This window comes from Hyposmocoma kahamanoa, unplaced genomic scaffold (genome assembly GCF_003589595.1).
Source record: "Hyposmocoma kahamanoa isolate Upper Pololo Valley unplaced genomic scaffold, ASM358959v1 62, whole genome shotgun sequence".
NCBI lineage: Eukaryota > Metazoa > Arthropoda > Insecta > Lepidoptera > Cosmopterigidae > Hyposmocoma > Hyposmocoma kahamanoa.
In genome coordinates this window covers 3,624,467-3,648,588 of record NW_020653850.1, presented here as the reverse complement: position 1 = coordinate 3,648,588, position 24,122 = coordinate 3,624,467, and the positions used below count along the sequence as shown (strand labels likewise).

The following is a 24,122-nucleotide window of genomic DNA, read 5'->3' as shown; positions in this document are numbered from 1 at the left end:
ATCATGGACCAATACCTCTAGACGATTACTACGCGATACAAGACAGCAGAAGTTGAGTATTTAGTACTCCACTGTAGTCATGTGTCGTTATGGCTTTTTCAAATAACCCATCGAAACCGTTTTGCGTTTTTAGATATCGTTGAGAAAACTATCTATGTTTGACAACTATCTACTTCGACTTCGGCGGAAGTGACGAAGCGTTATAAAACGTGACAAGCGCAGGGTTAGAGTTGATATCATAACACAACTAAAATAAGAAAGCTGTAGTTAGTTTCGTTGTCTTTTTTTTTGTTTAAAGGCGCTAATATCTGGAACTCCAGTTGAATTTGAAAAAAATGTGTTTGCATTTGATGGTCCAAATCGTGTCTATAAACCGTCTCTGTAACATCACGCTACAACTTAAAAGTTTTATAAATATTATACACAAAATTACAGGTTCATTTATTTACAATTAAACACTATAGACTCAGTTAAAAACAAATTAATTTGCGCAATCCGCTACGATCAGTAAACAAATAATTACTATGCCTATCACCACGCGCGATTATAAGCAAACTAATTCATTACTATCTTATTTAAAAACAATAATCGCAAAAGAAAAGGGACCCTGCGGTTACACGCGTCCAGGTCAAAATTCAAAAGTAAAAAATTTCCGAAAGTTATTCATCCTAATTACGACTGCCATTCATTACGCAAAAGTAACATTATGCAACAACGAAACGTCATCAATTTCTTAATAAATTCAATTATCCAACCTCGTACTTGTGCAAACGGGGCGCGCGTCCTATCCTATATCTTACTCGCTGTTACCGTTGCGATGCTGCTACGTCGACAACCACAAGGACAACATATTGCGTGGTTATAATTTGTAGACCATTGCGAGATTGCAACACTCACTACAAAACAAGCGATGGTTGTCAAAAACGCAGTGACAATCATAACGGCGCACAGTGGGCTGAAAATCGGCTTTCATAGACTAAGGGTGAGGCCACACGAGCGCAATTTTTTGAGTTGTGAGTCGCGTAGTTTGAGTTGCGTAGTTTGCGCTGCATTCGGTTTCATATAAAAGTACGGTTTGTTTCACACGACGACGCAAAATTAGTTATCTGCCGATTCACGGGCGTAATGACCACTGACTTTCGGCCGCATCGTGTGACGGGCTGGCATTGTTGGAGGTAGGGGTGAGGGAAGGGGTCACTTTGATCGTCGTGGTGAATGTTCACTGATCCCACGGGGGGTTTTAGTGGGGTAGGCCCTCCAGTCTGGAGGGGGAGCTCCCTGGGCTCGGGGGATCCATAAAGATTTCCCCCCCGTCAAAAAAAAAAGGGGTCACTTTGATATAAGCGCTTAAAAAACAACTGAATAAAATACGTTCGTCTGGCGCTCCAACCGAAATTCGGTCGAGCGCAAACTGCGCAACTCAAAAAACGCAACTCACAACTCACAAAATTACGCTCGTGTGGCCTCACCCTTAGGGACTTTTATTTTAAAATCATTTTTGCTGGAAATAAATTCGGTTCCCTATTACTATGCTCAAATTTATTAAGCGAGTTAGTTTGGCATGAAAACTGATTAGTTATTTGTTTTTTAATTGTATGGAGCTGATATAAAAAATCATTATATCTCTGGAGCCGCAAGGAAAACCGTAATATCCTTACAGACGGTTATAGTACTAATTATATGCTATTTTTTGACATACTTCACAAAACAGTAAATACATTACTAAATACATAACAGTATATACATTGGTTTAAAATGTTTAAATACATATAATATACGTTTATACATACGCTTAAATACGAATTCAATGTCAAACGCCTCCATCAACAAATTCGTCAACATGGTGAAATGATTTTTTTCAACGAGAAATTACAATAAATAAACTTTTCTTAAATGATTATGAATATAATAAAGTATCCTTTTAATACCTCACGTTTAATACGTATATAATAAATAACATTATGCAAATTAATTTTCTGCATCGCTCTCTTCAGATTCCAGTTCAGAATCTGGATACAGATTGGATACATCCAAAAATTCTGATTAATTTTCCTGAAAGTTAATTAGTTCTAGAGTTTCGGGGAAGAAATTGTGCCTTTTCTTGGTCACTAATTTTGGTCTACATGCACTGATGAGATGGTCGAAAGAAAGTACAAGCATATTGAGAAATCCTCGTTCGAAGCTTGCCTGCTCCTTTTCCTCGAATGGGTATTCCCTAAACCTTCTAAAATCTTTATTGCGGGCTTCTGAGGCTTCTTCTGAGAGGCTCCCAATTGTATTATTGCATTGCTGGCGATGATATCTGCTCTATGTAAGAGCAATTTATGGACGGTCGATGACATGTGAAACCAATAGTATAACTCCACGTACTTCTCTGCTGTTTTGTAGGCATAGTCTTTAAATTTAGTACCATCAATTACCTCCCCAGATGTTATAGCTTCTAGAATTACAACAAATCTACGCTCCAAATCCTCATCCAATCCAGTAATTGATGCGGTTCTATCGGGATACTCGAAGAATCTTCTTGCTGTATTCCCGTCATTAGTTGTTCCTGCACCTTGTTTTACTATGTCAATTAAAAGATTGAGGTTACCCTTAAACATATCTTGGATACTTTTTTCCTTGCCTCCAACATTTCCTTGTGCTCCTCTCCTCTCGCAGCCCACTTCTTGAAATCGAGTCGTATGCGATGTGTAAAAGGCATTCCATGAAATGAATGCGGGCGTGCAGTGAAGATGATCCTAATTCGTATACGCCAGTTGATTCGGTCTTAAATATAACAGTGTCTAATCGATTCATTTTCGTAGGTTTAGCCAAGCACAAGTAGCTAGATGCATTTGATCTAGCTTCAGATAGATATGTACAGACTTTAGCATCAATCATCGTCATCATCAGATGATGATTTGCAGGGATAAGAGCCTTAATTTTGTCATCCATTTGGCTTTTGTGAGTGATGACCACTGCTTCATCAAAATCCCCACTTTGATATTAGCGTCAAATGCTTATCTTGTACATTGCTAGGAAGACTTTCAAGGATCCTTTTCACTATTATATCCAATAATGCTTGAAGACTAACTTTAGCAGATGAATCGGTCACAGTCACCGATTGCTTCGGAGGATAGCACTGCAGCTTGGCTTATTGCACTTTGTAGTAAGACGGATATATCCTTAGTATCTTCTCGAATGGTTGTCTCCCTTAACGTGATCTATTGCCACTTAGTTAGGTTTAATAAAAGAAGCAAACAGCCTTTTCCGGTGTAAATGTATGATCAGGTTTCTTAAGCATTTTATTTATTTTTGTAGCTGGTTCTGGATTCTTCAGCATATGTTCGATAACGGACGCAATATCCTCATTGCCTTATTTTTTCAAAAGTGCTGCAGCTGAGTAGGCCAATTAATTTGGATCTTCATTTTTATGTTCGTCGGATCTTCTCTTCTTCTGTTTGTTTCCCAGATCTTCGAAGGGTTTTCGGGATCTTTTTGTTATCATGCTAATTGACGATGACGTTGAAGGTTTTGAAGAGACGAAATCTTCTATTGATTCCTCTAGTCTTGTACCTTGATTGAACAAATTTGTTTGCACACAGCTTGGCCAATCAACATTTGCCTGAAGCCAATTCTCCTACTGCTTTCTAAACGTCTCACTGTTTGTGAGGGATTTCCTCCATCTCTGTTCAGCGGCTCGTGTGAATCTCCGACAAAATCCCTTCAGGGTAACACGGTCTTTGTCAGTAAGATTATCGCCTAGTCGAGTTGCCACTGCCCCGATTACTACTTCGTGATTAAATGAAGTATTTTCGCTCTTGAGAATAACTATCAAGCCTAGACTGGTAGCTAAATTTGCCATTATAATATTTTACGGTCACAGATGTTCGCAGTTTAAAAGTGTATATTATACTAAATATAAAACATGTTTCTATCTATTTATTGTTGCTTTATTGACCATTAAAATTAGTGAAGTGATTTACAATTGTATGTTAATTATCTGCCACTCATTAGGGAGTGCCCAAAAATGCTCTGGCAAAATCTAAATCTATTAAAAATCTTGTATTTAGAACTAATTACTCAGCAGTATAATTATAATTTGTGACCGTGTCCATACTCGAAATATCACTTATTTAGGCTCATTAGTTAATTAATACGCGGTATTTTGACGAGTTCCTGTAAAATTTAATTCGAAATACATGGTAATCACAGTTATTTAATGAAATACGTTCATGTTTATTACAACTATTTATTTTAAAATATGATCTAAGATAGAAAGAAAGGTTTTGTATGGTTCTAGGTGCATAATTCTTGTTAAGTGCTAAGCTCTAATTTGATTTTTACCTCAATTTTATCTGCTAAACAATTGTATGCACCCTATGCATACGCGTAAAGAACATGAGTGCGTTTTATTTTCTTTGTTTAAGGACACTATTTTGGTTATATATTTTTTAATTTAAATATATTAAGTAAACTACTTTAAAAAGTTGTTTCATGACGATCTGGAACCAGACGTAAAGCATAGAATGTATCACGCGCAAGTCGTAAAAGTCGATTGAGGGATTGGGTTTAATAGTGTCTTATTATTTATGTAAAAAAAAGGAATTTCCATTCGTGTTCAATCTTTGTATTAATAAATTAAAGCTCATATCATGTAGATGCACAATCAGTCTTCTTGAAATACCAGGGTATCATGATCTATGACAGCCATCTCAAATCAAAACTAATTTATCAGTCATTTTTATGCCTCAACACTTGTCGGTTCAATATCACATATCGTAGTGGTCTCTGTGTGAGCAAAGTGATTGTTGCCAATTGCCGTTGAGTAGTTGTAACTGCGACGTTTAACGGCACGCAACAAGACATCTATTTCGTCTCCATTTGAACTTCGTCACTAAGATAATATTATGTGTATACTACATCCTTAGTGTTTAGTGGAGGTAACATGAATAGACAGTTGCTTACATCGTTTGAAGATGAATGGAAATGTCGTGATTAAATATGCTGGAAAAAGTTTTATCCTTTGTGTAAACATGTGGTGTCCCCAATCCGAGTGAGGCCAGTAAGATTTAGTGGCATTGGCCACAATTTAAGGCCCCCAGTCGAAGTAATTACTTAATCGGTTTTTATTGCACTAGGAATACTTTCAATCAGAATCTCTGAGAAATTTTGAGGCGCCACAAACTGATGCGTCCCCGAGACTAGAATGGTGAGCTTTTCTTCTTCGTCTTGCCAACATTAAGACAAAGTTTAATACAATATAGGTACATTATTTTCATAAATAATTAAAATCCAAGGACAAATAATTTTCTTGCTATATCTTAGCTTTTGTTATCTTAAAAAATATCTTTGGCTGTTATCAAATTATTGCCGTAATTCTTATCACATTGACATTATGTTTAATGCACACATATTACATACTCGTGTATGTTTGTTGCTATGGTAATGCAAGAAATAAAACAAAAAATATTTTGTGATGACGATATAAGAAATAATTTTAAAGTAATTCATTCTACTTACATTAACCCTTGGAAGGTATCGTAACCTGTAAATATGAAAAGACGCCACTGTATTCAAAGAATGTCGTGGACTGGAGCCATTTTGTACTGCTAAGGCAATTTTTAAAAATGAAGTAACGAAAATCATGATGAGAAATAGTAGTACAAACACATACTATTTATAATATACAAGTATGCACACACACACAAACCCCATACACGCACACTCTTATCTCTTAATCTTGCTTCGCCATCAAATTTTTTATGTTTTGTCATATTATGAAGTACTGATACATTTAGAATAGTCGAGCAAGTTTGTAAAGGCTCTCTGCTATGTTTATTTGTTTATTGTAACTACATCAACGTCCTTGAGCTGTTAATTTCCCAAATATAAATAAATATTCATATTTGCCCAGAGGGCGTTCAAGGGTCCTACTACTTTTTGAACAGAAAAACCGTCTTTTTTCGTATGATTTACCATATATTTCTATGTCACTCTTTGGGTGACAGTGTTAACAGGCCATAGACAATAGTTTATGTTTCATTCTCCTCCTCTGTCGGTAAGTACACCGTCAATCAATCTTCTCCATTGCATTCTGTTTTATGCTAGGTGGAATGCAACGCTCACTGGTACTGCCAGACTTTCAGCCACCTGGTCTCACCATCGTTTCGAACTTCGGCCTCTAGGTCGTTTGCCCTCAATCCTGCCCGTAATAATCACTCTCTCCAGTCTATCAGCGCTACTGCGTGCAATGTGACCAAAGAACTACAGAATGCGGAGCAAACGGACGGAAGATAAGCGTTTTTGGTTTTGCAACTACAATTCCTCAAGCACGGATACGTTCGCACTATGCGCAGTCCAGTGAATTCTTAATAGGCGACGCCAATACCACATCTCAAAAGCGTCAATTGTTTGCCCGTCAGTAGCTTTAAGCGTCCAAGCTTCCGCTCCATACAAAAATATGGAGAGTTTATGTTTAAAAATTATAAAATTCATCAACTTTCCCAGCAATAGTCGTTCAATTTTGTAGATAGCGCCTTACGGCAGTCTATATAGTGCTCGGGTTTAATCAACACCCTGGCACCCAACAAATGCAATATTCGGGTGTAAATGTTGCACTTCTAAATGATGTTAGGAAGCCATAGCCCGTTTACTTCGCTTACGCCGCGAGTGTCGCAGGCTGTTTGGAGGCATCGTCGTGAGCAGCGCACAACGCCCCTAAGGCTGGTTTTACGCGTACGGTCCGTACAGACTGCCCGCCTGCGAGCCATCCGCATACGTAGAGATGGACTCTACGTATACTCTACAGTGCTCTGAATTGAGTATTTAATTTAGTACGGATATTCACGGAAGACAGTCGCCTACAATGAACGCACAGGGGGCTTGCGAGGAGTTCACGCGGAACGTGTTCCGTGCGGAGCAATCCGCGTCACTGTTAAGCGATGTTCTAACGCCACTCGTGTTACTCCGCTCCGGTGTTCCGCAGATAAATCAGCACTACTCAGAAACCAGCCTAAGAATTACGGCGGTGTGCGCCGCACATCCTGTGCAATAGGTAAAGCCGACACTGTTTGTAGGTCAGGATTAGACATGAGCGCCCCGCCACCGCCGCCGCGTTTTTCCTCGCGCCGCTGCGTTTTTCCTCGCGCCACCGCGTTTTTCCTCGTGCCGCCGCCCCGCCGACAAATGCAATCGGCCGCGGCGCGCCGTTCAGTTCGATCAGGCGCTCCGATCATACGAACGCGCACGCTTCCAAATTGTGTATGCGTAATGAAAATGGCGACGCCAGAAATTGACAAATTAATTTTTTAAACAAAACATCTTTAAATATTAAGTCACTAATAACTTTTGTCGCCCATCTATGTCATCTCTGCTGAGGCCGGACGGCACGCTGGCCTACATTGCAGAAGACAAGGCAAATCTTTCTGCCTCACTCTTTGCAAAGAGTTCGCGTCTGGATTTAATCTTACCTCAGGCTGGCTGCACTATAGCGCCAATTCGCATACACCAAACAGAGGTACTTAGAACTCTGCGGAATCTAGACGTGAATAAAGCTAGCGGGCCAGATGGAATTCCAGCATTAGTCCTACGTAACTGTGCGCCTGAGTTGTCTCCTGTTCTCACACGCCTACGCCTGTACCGCCTCTCACTTGAGACTGGTGTAGTTCCCAGGTCGTGAAAGCTTGCAAACGTGCAACCTGCGCCGAAAAAGGGAAGCAATAATGATAAAAATTTGGTTACTATAGAAAATACGTTATTTTATTTTTTCCTTTGAAATGTGTAACGGTTTTTGTAAAAACAAACATCGATATACAAATTCGTGTTAGAGTCGCGCTCGCGCCGCCGAAACGCCGCCGCCGCCGACACTTTTTTGTCGGCGTGCCGCCGCCGGTTGGTCTATTATCGGCACTCATGTATAGTCAGGATACGAATTTAAATAATTCAGTTTAACCACGTAAGCTGACTACATTCCTAAGCTCATTGTAAGCTTCCAGGCCCTCGTAGTTTAAATTCAGTTATTTCAAATACAAAAACAATTTGGAATTGAAAAACATATTATTGATTTTAGAGATTAAAAGACACAAGAATGATAGGTTTGTCTTGATAAGATAATCGGTAAACACCCACGAATGCTTCGCGACAACTTAATAATTAATGACGCGAATGATAGCGTTTCGGATATAAACATTGTGATACGATAAAATTGAAAGACATTCGCTATTGAAGTTATTGTTACCAAAGTAATAGCTTTTTTCTCAATCTCTCAATTTTAAATGAAACTGTTTCGGGTTTTGCACAGTGTCGTCTTAGAGTATAGTGATTTCTATGTAATTTTTCAGAACGAAGATAAAAATGTGGTGTAAAATGTACTAAATGCAATAATATTTGTAGTTACGATTTTAATTAATAAAATGATACCTCTTTCAGATAATATTACTTTCTTAGTATAAGATTTTATTCAACAAAACTTTGTAGAAACGAACTATGTGAAAACGCGTATGCGAGGTTTTCACTTTAAGGCGACGATAGGTTCCATGGTCACAGCTGACCGACCGACCTACTGACCCTAGGACCCATGGGAAAAGTGTATTTGTTGAAAATCCAAGTGTAATAGTAAAGTGTAGTACCTAATAGTTTCATTTTCAGTGTGTAGAAATTGCGAAAACCGAAGAAGTCGAAAATGTTTCAAGTTCAAGTTCACGCTGCTAAAAGACGTCGTGTGTAACCGCTTTAGAGTGACATACTACCTTTATGAAAATTTTATTTACGTTAAGAGTAATGAGGATTAATGCTAGGAATAAAAATAAATAGGTACTAAGAAGCGTTTTCACAAGGACAAGAAATCATAATATGATTTTTTTTTTTAAATTGCCCCATATATTATATGGGGCAATTTCTACGCTCCTATAATAAGATTCCGCTTGATATTCAAAATTTACGAAGTTCAAACAATAGAAAAAAAATGCTATGGTCCGCTAGTTCGTTCCGTGGCTTAGTTGACATAGCGTCTGTCACGGTTTGCTGGAAGACGTTGGTTCACATCTAGCCGGATCGAATGAAATTAACCTAAGTGTTCCATCCTTGTATTAAAAATTATAATAAGTATTGTGATCATCGTCATCTCAAACGATATCATCTCAACTGACCAAGACTCTGTATTGACCTCTTGATTGATTAAGATATAATAATGATCTTCAGACGCAGCTTAACTTAATGAGTAACTTCATTCATAAACTGAAATATTGATAACTCTCACAACGTAAGCAATGAATAATTGTTGATGTACCCACAATTGCATCTTGAATGTACGATTAAAATAAGCCTAGAAGTTATTTAAGCAGCTACGCATAGTGTTCTTGTTCTTCTAAGTTTATTATAGTCGTATTTTTACGTATGTTAGCTGCCACATACTTAATTAATGTTAGTCAAACTTTGAATTCCAGTGAGAAAGCTGGCCACGGAACAGATCGCCCCTCTAGTCAGGAAGATGGAGGATGAGCATCGCATTGATGACGGTATCAGAAAACTTCTCTTTGACAATGGAGTAAGTATCGTAATTTAGACACTGAATAAGTCCACGCTTTGCAGGCTCAAGAGATTGTTACATTAGTCCAATAATTGAAATTATGTAGTAGATTGATGATTAGACACCATTAATATGTATCAACTAACATGAAAATAATGACAAACATCTTTGATAGGTCAGGCCGTAGTGTATCCTTTTCACCGCAATAAAAAATGGTACGACATTTGAGACTTGTAACAAATTTAAAATTTCAACCACCTTAAAAACCACAAACGCATGTACGCCGGAATTAGGCGTCTTATTATAGTTACGAGATATACAAAATACAAAGCAAATGTAACCTGCCAAACCTAACATTGTCTTCTAGCTCATGGGTATCGAAACCCCAGCAGAATACAGTGGCTCAGGCTGTGGTTTCCTCACAATGATGCTGGTAGTCGAAGAACTGTCCAGGGTGGATCCAGCAGTAGCTGCTCTCGTAGACATCCATAACACTTTAGTCAACTCTTTACTTATGAAGTTGGGAACTGAAGAACAGAAGCAGAAATACTTGACGAAACTTTGTACGGAATACGTAAGTAGACACCTACCTACAATTGAATACCAAACAGAGAAACGCTAAACGTTGTTTACCCATAGTAGAAAACAAGATAAGCGTTGTGCGAGTCTACCACAATATATTTGGACAAAGATTTTTATCAGACGGATTTGATTTTTCTTGTCTTAGATAACTTAAGAATTTTGTTATTTTTTGATAATATGAATGTCAGCCGATATTAACCGATTTTCATTTATTGCGCGATAGAGTTACCGTTCCGATCAATCAAAAAGACTAATCGATTGACGTATTATCTTGCAGCCTGGCAGTTTCTGCCTAACAGAACCAACAGCTGGCTCAGACGCTTTCTCCTTGAAAACTGTAGCGAAGAAAGATGGAGAACACTTTATCATCAACGGCTCGAAAATGTGGATCTCTAACTCTGATATGGCTGGCGTTTTTCTGGTTATGGCTAATGCTGATCCTTCTAAGGTACGTGAATCGTTTGATATTATTTTCTCTTTTTGCTATTTTCACTGTAAAGATATGTTACATTCCGAATCGTCAAAGCAAAGTCAAATAATCGTTTATTCTATAGGTAAAATAAATTTACACTTGAAAATATAACATTTAAGCTACTGTTCGTTCACTACGCTGACTTCCCTGAGAAGAACGAGCTAGAAACTCTGGGAATTGCTTTTTTCAAATAAACTTAAATGCTATGGAATACACTTTGAATCAAATTTGTGTGGAATCTGGAGCCATGTCATCTTTCCATACATCTTTATCTAACACGTAGTGTTCAATTATGTAACATGACTTTTCAATCAAAATATTTTTAATGTAGTTTTTAAACTTAGGAAATGATAATCTTAATATATGCTCCGAAATCTTATTGTAAAAACGTATACAGTTCCTCATAAAAGAGTCGTTTACCTTGGTTAAACGAAACCGTTGTACCATGTGTTTGGATTTAGCTCTAAGGTTAATATTATGGATATCTTCTTTCTTATTGAAATTATGTATATTTGTACAGGCATATAAAATATAACAGTAATGAACTTTTCTCTGAGAAAAACGTCCATAATAAGCAACTACTTTTGAAAGAGATTCAGCGACATTATTCCTCAGATGTAGATAGTGTTTTTGGTCGAATAGGCTTATTACTTATTATTAACACCCTTTCAGTTTGAAATACCGCCTAATTGCGGGATTAGTACATATACAGGTTAGGATTGATTATTTATGTCAACTACGGTTCCAATCGAGTTCTTAGGTTTTCGCGATTATTACACATAGGAAATAAAATTAGGTCACCTAGACAACACAGGTCCTTGCAAAAGAAGTCCGTTATCTACCAAGGATGCTGCGAGAGGCCATTGAAATTACGAAACATCCTAATTTCAACAAGGAAGATGCTTTCTCCGTTCCACCAATTTGGGATCCAGTATTTCCTTTGATGAAAAATCCCAAACAGACTGAGAATTTATTCTAATTTCCATTATTAATTGTTAATAAATTTAATTCAGTAAAAAAAATTATATTGTTAAAATAAAATAATTGTAAAACATATGCAGCGCAAATTGGAATGTTCCTTATAAAATTTAAAAATAAGATATTTAATTAATAACTTTTGTAACTATAGTGAAAAATAAGGTGGTTTGTATTAATATTAGTCATAACTGGTTGATGACTTTTCCACCTCAGTTAACCGTTACCATGGGACCTACAAAAAGCCCGAAACGTTGGTTTGTTTCAAAAAACAAATATTCGCGATTTAAATCCGGAAAAATAATTTCGTTTCCTACGGCTCCAATGTTAGATACTTTGGCAATATTCGATTGTGGTTTTGTATTGTTTGTTAATCCAAGTAGCAAATTTTTACATTTATCCGATGGAAGAAATTATAAACAAAACTATGCCCTAAGAAATATTACATTTGCGTAATAATTTACAATAATGCGTCTAATTTTATATTGAAATTGAATGGAAATTTTATCAAACAAACATGCATATGTTGTCTCTATGACAACATTGCATCGAGTATTGGGTAGGATGATAGCATGATAATACAACTCGACTGGCCTACAAACTAAATACAGTGACAGCGATAATGAAATAAGTATGGATCAACGCAATGATATCTATATAGCTAAGCCTTTGGGTCAACGTCAATAGCCAAGTTAATGAAATGAATATCAGAGTTAAAGTCGTATAAGACTTCATATCAGCCCGATTTGCAGGACTATGAATCCACTTACGTACATAGAGGAATAATTTATATAAAACAAGGATAATAAACTTACTTATACAACTGGACTTTTGAAAAGGAATAATTTATTTCCAGGGTTACAAAGGCATCACCTGCTTTATTGTTGAGCGTGAAACGCCAGGTCTATCTGTGGCCAAGCCTGAGAACAAGCTGGGTATTAGGGCATCTGGTACTTGCATGGTACACTTTGACAATGTAAAGGTCCACGAGAGCGCCATACTTGGAGAATATGGGAAGGGGTAAGTAGAAATTTGAGGTCAGATCTGTATGATTATGTGGATGCGAACCAACTCCACAGTTCCAAAATCAATGACCCTCTGAGGTTCCGAAACGGGAGTCAGTCACATAAAGTAGTGGCCCAATCTGGAAAAGACCATATCAGCAATATCCCAGTATAATGCAAAGCTTATACTGGGATCGCCAAATTCGCATTGCAAAGCAATCCCAACGTTGTCTGATTTTGAGGGTCGTATTCTAGAACTCTACTCAATGCTCAAGTCAGGATTGCACTGGAAACACAAGCACTGGAAATACGACCTTAATGGCAGGGACTTGAGTATGATTTCGAGTGCTTTAAACATACTCAAATCCTGACTTGAGCATTGAGTAGAGTTCTAGAATACGACCCTCAATGTAATAACGATTACTCTATGTTATAAACTTCTAAAGCACTGTAATTCTTAAACGCTTGCCTGCGTTAAGAGATTCCAAAAATAGACCAGAATATTATTATACTCCGCCTCCTTGACCGATGTTGGTCTGCCTCGCAGAGGTCCAGGGTTTGATTCCCGGGCCGGGAGAAATATTTGTATGGCCAGGCCTGCATTTATTTCTCTAGCAAGTTTGAATGTAATTTGTAGTAGTGTGTGTGTCTATGGCACCCGTAACACAGGGTTTCCCTAGTGCGGAGTTATGAGTGTGTGCGTATTTATTTACTTATTTACATTTAGAGGCGGGAAGGTATACGTTCTCTATAGGATCTATGCTAAAAAGTTTCTCGTACCTATACCTTTCAATAAAAGCAAATTGTATACTTTTATTGCTACAGTTGATGTAGGCAATACAAATATATTTTTATTAATAACAAGTGCACTTTCTTTTTTTTTTTAAATACACTCGTCCGAGTGATTTAATCATTAAAATCATATTGTTACTCAGGAATACATCCATTAACGATATAATGAGTCCATGAACTGAAAAGATAAGCAATATGGTATGTAGTATTTGATCATATACCTACCACTAAAGAAATCTTAATATACAAATAATTGACAGAACATTTAGTAGAAGAAAATTTAGCATTGTAGTCTTCAAATCGAATTCGTAAACTTGTACATTCGTACATGTTTTATTTTCACCTTACACAATAGAGCCTCGTGTTTATGTCGTGGATCTACATATATTGAAGACTATCTAAATATATGTTAATAGCCGAAAACCATCGAGTATATAACCAGAAATAGAGACGAAATGCCATTTAATTTGTTTGAAAACCATTCTGCCAAATCATTACAGCGACAACTGCTTTCGTACATGTGTTTTGTTTATATATTACAAAATAGAACCACGTGTTTAAGTCATGGATCTATGTGGAATACTATCTAAACATATGTTAATAGCTGAAAATCATCGAGTATATAACCAGAAATAGAGACGAAATGCCATTTAATTTGTTTGAAAACTATTCTGCCAAATCATTACAGCGACAACTGCGATCCGATTGGCCAGCCCAATTACAAACAATTGACGGGTGTCGCCAATTGTTTCACTTCGAATCGACTAGTTTGACTTGAGCTTTGCTATAATCGACGACAATTTAAAAATGACATATTTAATTACCGATGAAATGTGATTCCGTTTGTTTTGTAATTAGATGTTTTGACCGCATGGAACAGCCCCCATTGTTAGAGATATTATCTTTATTACAATAAATACAGATTATTTTAGGAATACACGGAGACGTAGACACAGGTCAGTTGTTGGCGCTGTACTATTTCGACTTTCTAATTTGTGATTGTAGTGCAAGCGAAAGTGGTATAAGGCTCATTTGAAGTCAAGGCTGATCAGTTGCCAGGGATGGATGGCTCTTATTACGTCTCTATTTCTGGTTATATACCTACTCGATGGCCTGAGTATACGTGTGTATATATAGACGTGTCTCCCATTGGGGCACACAGAGTCTAAGTAACTCCACAAACGTAGCAGCGCGGTTTGCATTTCAGCGCGCCCACCGTGCGCCATGTACGAACGCACACATTCGCATATTAACAAAAGGTACGCGAGAGACGCGTGCGACACACCCATTCCCATAGATAAAGAAAATTCTATATCTATGCCCATTCCTCTCACTACCATACCTGTCAAGGTGTATGTGTTTATTAGTGTAGGTACCAATATTCACTTATAAATAAATAAATAAAAATCCCATAACTTTCGTATAATTTAAAAAACAAATATAAGTAGTACAGGGTCAAGAGCACGTCAAGCTTGACACTTAAGATTTAAATTCAACTCTATGCCGTTTTTGATAAGAACTGTCCAAAGTACAAAGTGTCAAGCTTGACGTGCTCTTGACTGTACCTACGCGACTTTACATCGGAAAAAAGTTTCGGAAGTTTCATTTCCAATTTCCAAACTATTTTTATTTACAATGGGTAGGTACAGAGGAGAGCACATCAAACTTGACACTTTTTACTTTGGACCGTTCTTATCGTAACCGGCCGGCATAGAATTGGATTTAAATCTTAAGTGTCAAGTTTGGCGTGCCTGTACTAAGTATATTATTTACAATGACAACTTTTCTTCTAAATATAGTAATAGTCATCCATGAACGTAGTACAATAATGCTAGTTAGGTTACTAGGTAAATTTCCATTTTGACAAAATCATATTTTTCAGAAAAATAAATATTGTCCGGATATTTTTCCACATTTAACGGTGACACCGGTCAAAAGTTGTAGTTACTGAATGAAAACGATGCATGTAGCCAATAAAAAGGTTTTTTTCGCTGTGATCCAATCACTTTAAGTCCCGTTTTTCTACAAATTGTTTCTGCAACTACAGTTTTATTTTATAATAAAACTTCAAAAGATATTTCTAAACGTACAACACAATATGAGCCTTCGAAATTATATTTTTCCATTTTTTCGGGAATTGTTCCGGAAAAATTTCCATTTGAAATTTTTCGGAAAATTATCTAACATGTGTACCTAACACATCAAAAATCTAGTACAAGATATATTTTGAGTACTTCCTTGATATTTAGTATCAACTAGAGCATATTCACATAATGCTCTAGTTGCTCCGAACTCTGCTAATACCTCTTTTCTAACAGGTACAAATACGCGGCCGGTTTCCTAAACGAGGGCCGCATCGGCATCGCTGCTCAGATGATCGGTCTGTGTCAGGGCTGCATGGACGCGACCATCCCCTACACGCTCGAGAGGAAGCAATTCGGCAGACCCATTTACTCAAACCAGGTTATTTAACATATTTTTCGAAATATGCTTACGTAGGTATGAAGCTATCATGCGCTAGGTACACAACTATCCACCGTTGTTGGCTGAATGTACCAAGAACTAAGGCCGACGAATACTATTCGAACGGCAGCAAAGAGTAACAGGTTATCGGCAAAATCACGATTTTACAGTAGAACGTTTTGTAAGTAATAACTTGAAGGAATAATAATATATTATATTCTGAATATCCTTCAGATGTCTAACTTTTTAAATTACCTTATTGCTCAAAACTTTTTGATCTGGTTTTTTATGAAGTAGTGATAAAATCGTGAGTTTGCAAATAGCGGATTACTCTGAAGAACCCATACCGACATTTTTTTTTCTGTCTGAACCCTTTTCAAAATATACGAAAATGTTGTGTGACATGGTAAATAATTGTTAGTTGACTTAGTGCTTTTAATATTTACAATTTAAAAAATGGCGTTGGCTCTACTTTGTGTAACAATTAGAATAAGGTTATGGTAGAACTTGCATATTCTCCGGAAACAAATTCCTGAAGTTAAATAAAGATTTTTTTAAAACTGTCCTCCGTCACGCCTTAAGGAATCTGTTTCGATTCATTTCTATATCAAGCAGCTATCCGCTATTGTAAAAAAAAATGCTAAGGTCAATAGAGATAAAATACATGAGTTAGGTTTATTTGTAGCTGTAACTTTCAAGTTACATACTTTTATAATATTTAGGGTCGTATTCTAGAACTCTACTCAATGCTCAAGTCAGGCTTGCACTGGAAACACAAGCACTGGAAATACGACCCTAATGGCAGGGATTTGAGTATGATTTCGAGTACTTTAAACCATACTCAAATCCTGACTTGAGTATTGAATAGAGTTTTGGAATACGACCCTTAGATGCAATGCTGCTCCAAAAGGTGAAAGCAAACGTGATGAAAGCTGAATGTTGAAAACATTCAAAAAGGCTTGGAAAACCTCTCCTTAGAGGAGTCCCGTGCTCAGCAGAGGGACTTATGATGAATTGATAATAATAATAATAACGCACACACTCAACATAGCCCCGTACTTGGGAAACCCCGAGTCACGGGTGCCATGGACACACAACCACAAATTACACCCAAGCTCACGATAGAAATAATGTAGGCCATACAAATATTTCTCCCAGCCCGGGAATCGAACCTGGAACTGGAGGCAGTTTATTGACGATGATATGACTTACTGAACGCACAAGGAACTTACCTAACCAAGAAAGGCCAACATTGGAAAATTTTCCTTGGATCAAGATCCCATTGCACAGAAAATAATTATATCTAAACACTAATGGATGAATGAGCCGATGTGACAATGGATCGATGAATTGAGTTTTACTAAGCCACATCTTTTCAGGGTATCAACTACCAAATCGCGCACCTACAAACGGAACTGGAGGCAGCTCGCCTGCTGGCCTATAATGCAGCCAGGCTAAAAGAGAACGGATTGGAGTTCGTTAAGGAGGCAGCTATGGCTAAATACTATGCTTCAGGTAATTTCTTTTCTATTGCGAAGCAGTATTACTGTTTTCCATATTAAGGGTGAGACAGCAGAATTACCAGATGTGATCTTGTGTTATTCGCTATATCACAAATGTCAAAATTTGAGATTAAAGATGAGAATTTGGTAACCTGCTCACAAAGGATCAAGGAGCCTTATTATATTTGTCTAACCACATTCCATCAGGTGAATGGACTAAAAATTTGTTTCTTGATAACTGGTAATAAAGGTTGTCCAATAGGAAACAATCGTTATAATTTGTAAATATATGTATTGGATAAATAATTTCATTGTGAAAATTTGACGTACTATTTTTTTTTTCAATAATGAAGTCTGAGTTATATATCCCTGATGCGTAGAAAAAATTTGGCTATTGATAAAACAATCACCTGTATACTGTTACCTTATTTATAACAAGTATTTGTAATTTAAAGCAAACTATGCTCAATACACAAACTAAAAAATATAGTAGTTTATATCTCACATTGAAACCAATATCGTCAATAAGCTAAAATCGCGTTTGTTCAAGTTTAATTCATTTACCTTTAATCGCCATTTCCCCAGAATTCGCGTCATTAATTTAATTACCACGGCTTAAATGGTTCACGTGTTTTTTTAACCGACTTCAAAAAAAGGAAGAGGTTCTCAATTCGACTGTATGTTTTTTTGTATGTATGTAACGCGATAACTGCGGTATTTGTGCACCGATTTTCATGATTCTTTTTTGTTGGAAAGAGGGTACCTCCGTAGTGGTCCCATTTAATTTTGAAGAAAATCATCCACCTCTAAGAGTGGCTGTGCACGCATGAAGATTCATTTTTATAAATAGCTCCTAAATCTTATTGTAAGGAGCAATTATGTTAAAGGTTGATTTTGCTATTCTCTAATTCAAGGCGTTTTTCTTTCTCAATATACTTTGAGTAGTGAGAACCGATTTTTATTATCTTCTGTGTCAAGTTCCGTATAGTGGCGAAGTAGGGGATGAATCCGGATTTGCGCAGTTTCCGGTAACGGATTTCAAAAAAATTTGGCAAATAGATGTAATTCCACGTATTTTTGTGGTCAGTTTTTTTAGTACTCTGTACTGAGATTATACATAAATGTGTTTGTTTCTTAATGTACCGTGGGAAAATTACTGAAAAAATAATAGTTTTTGTTCAAAGTACAAATATCATTTATAACTGTATATTAACGTGAATTTTTTACTCGAACTAATTAAATTAAAATAGTTACCATTAGTTCAACTTACATGTTAATTGTTGGAAAGTTGAACTATTATTTCAACTGATAGAACTTCTTTGGTTGAACTTAGTCGAAGTGAAAATCAAGTAATGATTTTTGTAATCAAGGAAAGATTGATCCATAGGTAACATTTTTACACTTGAAAACGTCATTTTTTAAGCTACTGCTCGTTCACTACGCTCACCTCTCTGAGAAGAACAAGCAAGAAACTGTAGGGATTGTTCTTTTCAAATAAACTTAAATGCTATAGAATACATTTTGAATCATATTTGTGTGGAATCTGGACTCACGTTGTCTTTCCATACATCTTTATCTAACACGTAGTCTACGGTTTTGTAATATGACTTTTCAATTAAAATACTTTTAATGTAAATTTTAGACTTAGGAAATAGTAATTTTAATATATGCTCCGGAGTCTTATTGTAAAAACGTATACAGTTCCCCTTAAAAGAACCGTTTACTTTAGTTAAACGAAAATGTGGTAGTGGAATAGCTGCTAACTTCTTGGTCGATGTCCTTCGAAATATGAAACCAAAATTTTACTGTAGACTCCTCTGAAATTGCGAAGAAAAACAGCTACTTTCACATACTTATGTGATAACGATTAGGCGTGAAATCAAATTATTACAAAAAAGTACATTTAAGAATGTTTTGAAGTATTCCAATTAACCATTTTACCTTTGCATTTCCAGAAATCGCTCAACGCCTAACATCAAAGTGCATAGACTTCATGGGTGGCGTGGGTTTCACTCGGGACTTCCCTCAAGAGAAGTTCTTTCGCGACGCCAAGATCGGTACCATATACGAAGGAACCAGCAACATGCAGCTGCAGACTATTGCTAAGCTTATCGAGAAGGAGTACAAGTGATAAGACAAATAGATGAGAAGAGAGGCTGTAAATAAAAATGTCATTTTTATATCTTCATTGCAAAGAACTACGAACTACTTCATTACGAAGATAATTCAAGTTACATTCAAAATTTGTTGCATTAACTTTTAAGCTAATGAAACGTACCTTTAGTATAAAGAAGCCACTTATCGGTGTTTTGTAGAAATCGCGAAAGCGCACATATCATACATATTTTAAAACAGTCATGAAAAACTAATTAATATTTGCCCTGATTTTTTTTTTCGAAATAACGCTTTGGCCCTTTCTACAAAAAACCCACGATATGATCATGCGTTAAAAGTGCTTTTATCACATAAAAAGTCATAAAAATAATAAGAAGCACATGAAACTATCCTCAGACTACTAGTACATAGATATTGTTGCTGTAAATATAAAAAAAAATTGTACAATCCTAAAACCTCTCTCCTGAAAAATGTCATTTTGCAGATGTAGCTTTATTACGCTAAGGGTGAGACATAGACGTTACAGACAGATGGAATCAACAATTAAACTTATAAAAGTACATAATGAGCATATTCATTACTTCGTTCCAATCCATTTTGAACAAAAAAGTGAACCAACAAGTCACTGACCCGACCATAGACGGTTTAGTGATGGCCAATTGTAACGCCAACTACAAATCGATTAATTAATTGAATGAATCGATTTGTTCAATTGAGTCATACTAGCGGTTTTCCTTACATAACCTATATAAGCATATTTAAAATTTCAATTTAAATCCTCCTTCAAATCCTTACACTTAAGATACTCGTTCGATTGCAATTGAAATGTTCGATTTAATAATCGATTACTAAACTTTAATTGAACCGAATGTTTTTTTTTCGAACAGCACTATGCAACCATAGGCAAGGTATAGAAGTATAGATGAATAATAACCTCACGTGAGTATGATGTAAAGCACTAAAAATCATACTCAAGTCCTTGCCATTAGGGTCGTATTTCCAGTGCTTGAAATCATACTCAAGTCCTGACTTGAGCATTGAGTAGAGTTCTGGAATACGACTTAGGTTCGCATCATACTTAAGTCAGGACTTGAGTATGATTCAAATCACTAGAAATCATACTCAAGTCCTTGCCATTAGGGTCGTATTTCCAGTGCTTGAAATCGTACTCAAGTCAGGCCTTGAGTATTGCAGTGAGCACTGAAAATCATAGTCAAGTCCTTGCCATTAGGGTCGTATTTCCAGTGCTTGAAATCATACTCAAGTCTGCTCAAATTCTGACTTGAGCATTGAGTAGAGTTCTGGAATACGACCCTAAGACTACCATTTTTCAAATACGATGTTATTCAAATGAATATTGTTGGAAAATGTGATGATATATCAGGTCGAAATCTTCGAAATATACGTGAAAGTGGTAATTATTCAATTTATTGAGTGATTGCTTTACAATTTTAACAAAACAGGCTTGTTAACTTTCTGTTCAAAATGGATTGGTACAGACTATAGTACATTTTTTGTGTCAAGACACTCAACTAGGTGATGACATCTGATTAATTTGAGTTGGTAGTTTCTTGAAATTGAAATTGTAATTAAAAAATTAATGATGGTATTTAAAACACCAAAAAACACTTAATTATAAAAACTTTTCAATACAATATTTACAAAATGTAGTTAAGTATAAAAGACATTTTTATTTACAACCTGGAAAGTATTAATAAAATTATTTACATTTAAGACTCTTATGCATTCCTGTTCTGAAATGGCGATTTTTATATATTATGTATATTATATTTTATAATGATAATTAATAAAAATGTTTTGTTTTCATTTAACTCCTAAAAATGCTATTAAAAATAAAGGAAGTAATAAAATCCCACATATGTAAAAGACTTTAATGTATTAGATAACTAAATAACAATTTATTCACATCTATGTCATCTATAAAACTATTGCCTTAAATCCAAAACCCCCAGTACTATTTAAACTCATTTCGGTTTCGGATCATGCGGTAACTTGAAACCGACCATTCTTGCAGTTTCTTCCACACTTCGTTCTCCTTTCCCTCTATATTCTTTATTTATTTCTTTTGACATCCTCGAGCTATTAAGGTAGTTGTAATATGTTCTAGCTCTAAAGTGCATTTCATCAATAGCTTTGCATAACTGCTGATCTGTTGTTTGGTATTTACGGTATTGATCCAAAACATATCTTGCCATTTGATTCTCTTTTAGCACTTTTGAAGAACTGTGCTTACGTATCTCGGAAAGTAGTCCTCGTAGAGTTACGAGAGCTGGTTTTGACTTAATTAAAGTCATGGTTGAAACCTTCAACAAGAATTAAATGCTCAATTTCTCTATCATTAATGAAGTTATGAATTCTTCAGAGTTTTTGTACTGGGGTTTATCTCTTTTTATCCAAAATTCAGGAGGGCAATTCTCTAAACTTTGTTTAGTAAAATAATGTACTGACGTATCATTAAATATGTCAGTGAATTTGAAGTTATTTTCCAATACTGTTTCTGTTGTATAAGGAAAAATTTCAACAATGTATGGAACAGTTCCACATAAAATTCTACCTGGCTGATTTTCTATTAAAGATGAGAAACTGTTGCAAATAAGTACACAATTTGCTAAGTTTTTACTCCAATTGCTCCAAAGGAAGTTGTTTGTCAATTGTTTTGGACAATGCGGGAGATACACTATAGTTACTCCTTGTTCAGAAATTATGTAACGTCCCTCCTTATTTTCTTTAATAACATAAAGCCCTAACTGTCTTAGCACTTCGCATTCAGTTTTGTAAAATATAGGGTCGTGGACTGACACTTTTTCAGGGCCGCAAATATCTTTCAAACACAGTAAAAAGGCTAACTGATATCTAGAAATCTGGCACTCTCCTATATGTCCAAGACCGAAACAAACTATTTCTACAACTTTTTTTGATTGAAGTATAGTACTCACTGCCTTCAAGATGCCTTTTAAATACTCTGAATACTTCAAATCGTTGAAAGCAGCTTGTATTTTCCTGAAAAATACGAAACCATCTTATGAATAACCTAACCTCAAATATCAACCTGGCAAATACACTTATAAAAGCAAATTTACCTCAATGTTTTATCCGAGTCGATCAGTATGTCTTGTTGTTCAAGTTTATAGCTTCTGGAAGGTATTTTTGTGGGTTTATTTTTGGAAAAGCGCTTGGAAGTTACTATTTGAAAACCATCACCATCGATTTTCGGTTTTGACATTTTAAGTAATTTTTTTATTAATAATTTTGGCTTGGATACAAGTCCTTTGAACCATGTCTTCGTTTAATTATGTTTCTGTAAATATGGCCGCCACAAAGAGGATAGGCAATTTGAGGCGGCGTGTTTGGATTGACTTGGGATTCCTTAGAACGGGTATTTTAATTCGGGATTCGTATAATTTCTCGTTTCAATCTTCGATTAAGGCACAATAGCACCATCCTATTCCACTTTAAACTAGATGTCACAAAATAATAGAAAGTCAAAATAAAAACAACACTTTTGCCTCCAAAAGGCCCAGAGCAAATCCCATTTTAAGTTATGTGTTACCAGAATAATTAGAGGTGGGCGTTTAAACGAAAAGCACTTTAAAAAGTTTGCTTTTTAAAATATAAGCACGCTTTTCATTTTAAGCGTTGCTCACTGGTCAGTTCTATAGGTACTCAACAATTTAATTTTTCACAATGTGCCGAAGTTTCACTTAGCGCCATCTGTTTCCTAAACAAATTAATTCAATATAACATTGCAAGCTTTTTTAAACATAAAAGACTTTGTGCTTAAACGTTTTTCTAAACGAAAGCGTTTCAAAGTCGTATTCCAGAACTCTACTCAATGCTCAAGTCAGGACTTGAGTATGATTTCAAGCACAGGAAAAACGACCCTAATGGTAAGGACTTGACTTCTAGTGCTTTATACCATACTCAAGTCCTGACTTGAGCATTGAGTAGAGTACTGGAATACAACCCTAAGTGAAAAGCGCTTTTACAAGCACGCTTTTTAAACGTACGTTTTAACATTAAAAAAATAAGCCGTTTTTTCCATGTGAAACGCCATTTAACAAAATGTTAATAATATATAATAATGTTGTGTTATAAATAAAAATAAAACTCATTTTTTACAAATAAACTTACTTTCTTAAAACGTTTAGTCGTCTACAGTTGCTTTTCGCTATCAACACAACATTGCAAGCTTTTTTTAACATAAAAATCTAAGGGTCATATTTCAGAACTCTACTCAATACTCAAGTCAGGACTTGAATATGATTTAAAGCACTAGAAATCATACTCAAGTCCTTGCCGTTAGGGTCGTATTTCCAGTTCGTCAAATTATACGCAAGTCCTGACTTGAGCATTGAGTAGTTCTGGTATACGACCCTATGCGCTTAAATGCTTTTGTTAAACTAAACTGTGTGTCTAAACGATTTTGTTAGCAAGCTAAAAAACTTTTAACTGAAAAAGCGTTTAAAAAACACGCTTTTTTAAAAAAGTATAACGTTTAAAATGCGTTTAAACGTTTAGAAAAATAAGCAGTTTTTCCCATCTATAACAATAATAGTTATATTACTGCCATTTTAACTTTTCATTTTTTTATGTACATTTCTATGTCCCGCGAGCAAACTTTAACAATCCAAGAAAGTTGCAAAAGCTTTGGGAAAATAAAATATGTACATCGAATATAAGTGTAT

At 35.9% G+C, this 24,122-nt stretch overlaps 2 protein-coding genes across 3 annotated transcripts in view; one reads left to right on the top strand and one right to left on the bottom strand.

Moving 5' to 3' along the window:
• The window catches only part of LOC113229499 (short/branched chain specific acyl-CoA dehydrogenase, mitochondrial), a 24,453-nt gene extending 4,375 nt beyond the window's left edge, over positions 1-20,078 (top strand). Inside the window, exons 3-9 of the mRNA XM_026463107.1 lie at positions 9,429-9,529; positions 9,879-10,085; positions 10,371-10,541; positions 12,397-12,560; positions 15,655-15,799; positions 17,179-17,314; positions 19,257-20,078. Of these exons, the coding sequence (XP_026318892.1) occupies positions 9,429-9,529; positions 9,879-10,085; positions 10,371-10,541; positions 12,397-12,560; positions 15,655-15,799; positions 17,179-17,314; positions 19,257-19,432 (1,100 nt within the window). The 3' untranslated portion in view covers positions 19,433-20,078. The remainder of the gene's footprint in view (positions 1-9,428; positions 9,530-9,878; positions 10,086-10,370; positions 10,542-12,396; positions 12,561-15,654; positions 15,800-17,178; positions 17,315-19,256) is intronic.
• A 1,306-nt stretch (positions 20,079-21,384) lies between these two features.
• Positions 21,385-22,660, bottom strand: LOC113229621 (protein FMC1 homolog). 2 transcript variants are annotated; one of them, XM_026463281.1, is made up of 3 exons: positions 22,518-22,574; positions 22,374-22,437; positions 21,385-21,740 (listed from the first exon to the last, which is right to left on the bottom strand). In XM_026463281.1, the coding sequence occupies exon 3, from the start codon at positions 21,729-21,731 to the stop codon at positions 21,402-21,404; it is 330 nt and encodes a 109-aa protein (XP_026319066.1). In that variant the 5' UTR covers positions 21,732-21,740; positions 22,374-22,437; positions 22,518-22,574; the 3' UTR covers positions 21,385-21,401. The 2 variants fall into 2 exon arrangements, with proteins under 2 accessions (XP_026319066.1, XP_026319065.1); XM_026463280.1 differs by having other exon boundaries at positions 21,642-22,437; positions 22,518-22,660.
• Between the last annotated feature and the right edge of the window lie 1,462 nt (positions 22,661-24,122).

Coding starts and splice junctions, on each gene's coding strand:
- LOC113229621 (XM_026463280.1), bottom strand. CDS start 22,660: ATGTCAAAACCGAAAATCGATGGTGATGGTTTTCAAATAGTAACTTCC. Junction 22,438..22,517: donor GACTCGGATAAAACATTGAG/GTAAATTTGCTT, acceptor CGTATTTTTCAG/GAAAATACAAGCTGCTTTCA.